Source organism: Lithobates pipiens, unplaced genomic scaffold, assembly GCF_037356315.1.
Source record: "Lithobates pipiens isolate NorthernLeopardFrog02 unplaced genomic scaffold, aLitPip1_a1.2 Scaffold_3, whole genome shotgun sequence".
Lineage (NCBI taxonomy): Eukaryota > Metazoa > Chordata > Amphibia > Anura > Ranidae > Lithobates > Lithobates pipiens.
This window is the reverse complement of record NW_027507790.1, coordinates 205,979,247-205,983,488: the sequence shown is the minus strand read 5'-3', so window position 1 is coordinate 205,983,488 and position 4,242 is coordinate 205,979,247. Positions and strand designations below refer to the sequence as shown.

Sequence of the window (4,242 nt, the reverse complement as noted above, 5' to 3'; positions counted from 1 at the left end):
GACATCAGTGAGCCATGCTGCAGCGGTATGTAATCATGACCACGTGTAGTTGCAATAAGGGGTGCATGTGACAAGGTGACAATGCGAGAACACAATTAAAACATTGTTGTCACCTCATAAGAGAAAGGGCCCGCCACATCATTTTATTAAAATCTGCAGATTTAAAATGATTGAAAACAACTTTTGAAGTTACATAAACATTTCACAGCTTACATGAGCTTGATTTAATGATTGGGGTACTTCTTTATTAAAAAGAATATATTTAAATTACATGTAAAATGTATTACAACACTCAGAGTATGGTTATTAACTTTTATTTGTTATTCTTAGTAAATGACATATTTTGCTAATAAAATGTATGCATGATATATAGCTTTAGCAGGAATTGTCAGTAGTTAATGAAGTCCAGGCGCCCTCTGCAGGTTCCTTTACTATATTACAGATTTCTATTATTCACTATGACAATAAAGTGACTTCTTGACTTATCCTGGAAAAAAAAAAATACATTGATACTATATTATATTACAGAAGTAATCTATACTATAAAAGTTCCAGTGCGTTCTAGTTCCAGAAAAAAAAAAAGTTGTCCCCATTCATACTTTGCGTAGTCTTTTTCTCCTTTTTTTTGCACGCAATTTTAGCATATTTCCATGGGTCATGCATAGGGCAGCCTATTCACTTCAATGGGCTGCTCTATGCGTGACTATGGGACAAAAGAAGTTCCCAGATCTTTTCAGGTATGGAGTGTAACAAGTTTTTAGCACTACTTTCGGCGCATTTGTAGCGCAACTAAATGTAAGTCTACGATCTGCGTTTGGGGTGCCATTAAGAATGAATGCCACCCAAACATATTTTGCCATGATTTAGTGCGATCTGGAATTGCGGGCAGAGACAAGTGTTTCTGCCCATGATTTCAGATACACAAAGGGGGTTATTTACGAAAGGCAAATCCACTTTGCACTGAAAGTGCCCTTGAAAGTGCTGTAGCTTTCTGTATCTGTACACTTGTACAGTATACAATACTAACCAAAGTTTTTATATAGTACATGCAAAATATAAGAAATATAATCAGGATATCACAAAAAAAGTGTTTGCCAAACAATCAAATCATCATCAGCTAAAAAGTAAACTCTAAAAAGTACATATTGCATTATGTTAAAAAAAATGTCAGTGTATGCTTATTTCAATTTAGATGCAACATACTGTATTTTTCTAGTTAGATACTCACATTTAAATAAAATTTTGCTAAAAAAAAAAAAAAGGAAAAGCTGCAAAGTCACTACCAATGCAAGGAAAAAGCGGCTGTAAAATGTAAAAAATAAAAAAATGAAAAAAAAAATAAAAGTACTTTTAGAAGCATTATGCATTGGCATTAATGCACATTTAGCATTTCTCTGCCCTCTTACATTTTCCACTTCCAAATCCAATTACTATAGTTTAAATATGCTTGACACGGAATAACTCTGTATACAGCGTTAACACGCGTTTAGCCATGTCAGGCATTTTTACAGCTGTAATGCTGCTGCTCTAGAACGCACAAGTCCTGGGGTTTCTTTGCAGCTTTAAAACGCAGCTTTAAAACACCTATGCCACTTACAGCTCCTAAAATCTGTGTGTGCATAGACACATAGAATAACATGGAGAGGTATAAAAAAACACCCCTAGGAGAAGCTGTAAAAACGTCCAGTGTGCATAAAGCCTAAAATCCAATCACCAGGAATATGTGAACCTCTTAAAGAGGAAGTAAACCCTTCCAAACAACTTGGACCTATAGGTAAGCCTAGATTAAGGCTTACCTGTAGGTCCAAGTAATATCTCCTAAACCTATATGGTTTAGGAGATATTTGCCCGAAAATGGGCACCGCTGTCTACGGCGCATGCGCCGTAGACAGCGGCGCGCATGCGCACTAAATGCGGCAAATCCAAGAATGGATTTGCCAAATTTGTCGACTCCCGTGCGCATGCGCGGGAGTGACGTCATCGCGGCCTCGCCGTATGACAGCGGCGGAGCTGCGAGGCGCGACTCCCGTGCGCATGCGCGGGAGTGACGTCATCGCGGCTTCGCCGCTGTCATTGGTCGGAGCTGCGAGACGCCACCAGCAAGATGGACGCGGCGGACTACAGGGATCAGCGGCGACTTCGCTGGCTCCTGTGTCAGGTAAGTGACACATAATGAGCTACTATGCGATGCATAGTAGTCCATTATGCTTTACCTTTGCAGGGAAAAAAAGAGGAAGTAAACCCATCAGGGTTTACTTCCTCTTTAAAGAGGAAATAAAGCCTTAGGAAAAAAAAATACACCCTGCAAGACAAAGGCATAATGAGCTAGTACAGTATGCATAGCATACTAGCTCATTATGAATGACTTACCTCAGATCGAAGCCCCCGAATTGGCCCTTGTTCACCTCCTCCGACACTGCCATGATACCCGGAGTGACTTCCAGGTATCGCAGCTCCAGTGCTGTGACTGGCCTGGAGCCACAATGACGTCATTCCTGCGCATGCGCACTGGTAGTTCCACTAACGGTGCGATCGCGTTAGAAACGGCATGCTCAGTGCGCATGCGCCATAGACATCGGTGCCGCTAATTCTGCAAATAGCTCCTTAACCTTTTAGGTTTGGGAGATATTTCTTGCACCTACAGGTAAGCCTAGATTAAGTGGTATAAAGGGTTTACAACCACTTTAATGTTCACTCCCTCCTAGCAATTCACATTTATTTTTTTTATTAAGACTACAAGAAGGAAAAGCAGCACAAAGAAGCAATTAATTTTGAATTATGAACTGCAAGGGGCATGTTGATAGGTGGAGTGAAAAAAAAGGGGTGATCTCATCAGCTTGCTGCTTCTTCTTTCGCTGTGCAGTCACAGGGTGGGGACGAGGAGGAGACCTGTAAGTTTTAGGGCTCATCAAGCTGACCGGCCCCCAGACCACCTACCTGACCAAAGAAATGTAGCTGATCAAGGCTGTACATGCTGTGACTATGGCAAAAAGGTAACCCCCTGTTGCATGCAGCGGACAGTACCATTGCAAACTGTGATACATTCAAATTAATGGGGACCCCAAAGCATCTGTCCTGCAACTGCGTGTAATGCACATGGTTGTAGCATGCAATGCAGCCCTTTGAAGGTTACATTTAGGTGGTGAGGAAGTGACATAACCCCCTGGCCGCCTGTCAACAGTCCTCTGCAAAGCGATTCACTGTGGAACTACAGCAGAGAAACTAGGGCCCCAACTACCGCCACCCTCATTGTGCCAGGCAGGACTGTGCTGCGGGGAAAAGCTGTATAAACTGGATGAAAAAATATAATTTTTTTGGCTGGGAAAGCAGCTTGTATATTTGTACATATTGTAAAAACATTTAAGAAATGTAGCATATGTGGCTGTACAGGATCCAGAGCCTCCACAAAATTATTCCTAGGACCCCCATCTGCAAATAGAAGGTGCATTGTATGCAGTTATGTGCACGCTATCTGCATTGTGAGAAAACGTTTGTGCATGCGCGGGTGCTTTAGGCAATACCTGGCAGATAACTGCGCACAGTCGCATCTTCTAATAGATGTCTATGGGCAGCTTTAAGCAGCTGTGGGTCCAAGGATAGTTTTAATGGAGGCATACGCTTTCATTTTTTTTGTATTTATCGTTCATCAAAGTTCATGAGAAGATTATGTCTGTATACTTTTTGAGTTAGAATGAAGCTCCTCCAGTGACTGTTCTGATCCATTGGAGATATTGGTTTGTCAGGAAGGTGTAGACACCGGGGAAATTGGGATTTGCACATTTATGCCCAAAAGAGACAACACCTATGAAGTCCTTGTTACAGATCAATGGTCCACCAGAGTCCCCCTAAAAAGAATTAGATACGTTAGTGAATTTTCTTTCATAAAAAAAATAATCAATAATAAGACGGCAACAAAATGCATCAAGACTTGTACATAATCTAGTGGCATAATCAATATTTGCTTTCACCTCCATACCTTCCAAAACTGTATACAATGACCACAATACACCTAATCTCTGTATATACACTATATTGCCAAAAGTATTGGGACCCCAGCCTTTATACGCACATCATCTTTAATTGCATCCCAGTCTTATGCCGCGTACATATGATCGGATTTTCCGTCAACAAAACTTCGGATTTTTTTTTCCAAAGGATGTTGGCTCAAACTTTTCTTGCATACACACGGTCACACAAATGTTGACGGAAATTCCAAACGTCAAGAACGCAGTGACGTACAAC

General features: G+C 41.1%; 1 protein-coding gene across 2 annotated transcripts in view; it reads right to left on the bottom strand.

Annotated features, from left to right (window-relative positions):
* Positions 1-219: 219 nt before the first annotated feature.
* The window catches only part of LOC143940920 (granzyme A-like), a 21,741-nt gene continuing 17,718 nt past the window's right edge, over positions 220-4,242 (bottom strand). The window contains exons 5-6 of one of the 2 annotated variants that reach the window (XM_077462743.1): positions 3,679-3,845; positions 220-487 (exon numbers count right to left, since the gene is read on the bottom strand). In XM_077462743.1, coding sequence (XP_077318869.1) covers positions 3,687-3,845 — 159 coding nt within the window. In that variant the 3' untranslated portion in view covers positions 220-487; positions 3,679-3,686. Of the gene's footprint in view, positions 3,846-4,242 lie in introns of both variants that reach the window. The other variant, XM_077462742.1, reaches the window with a different exon arrangement.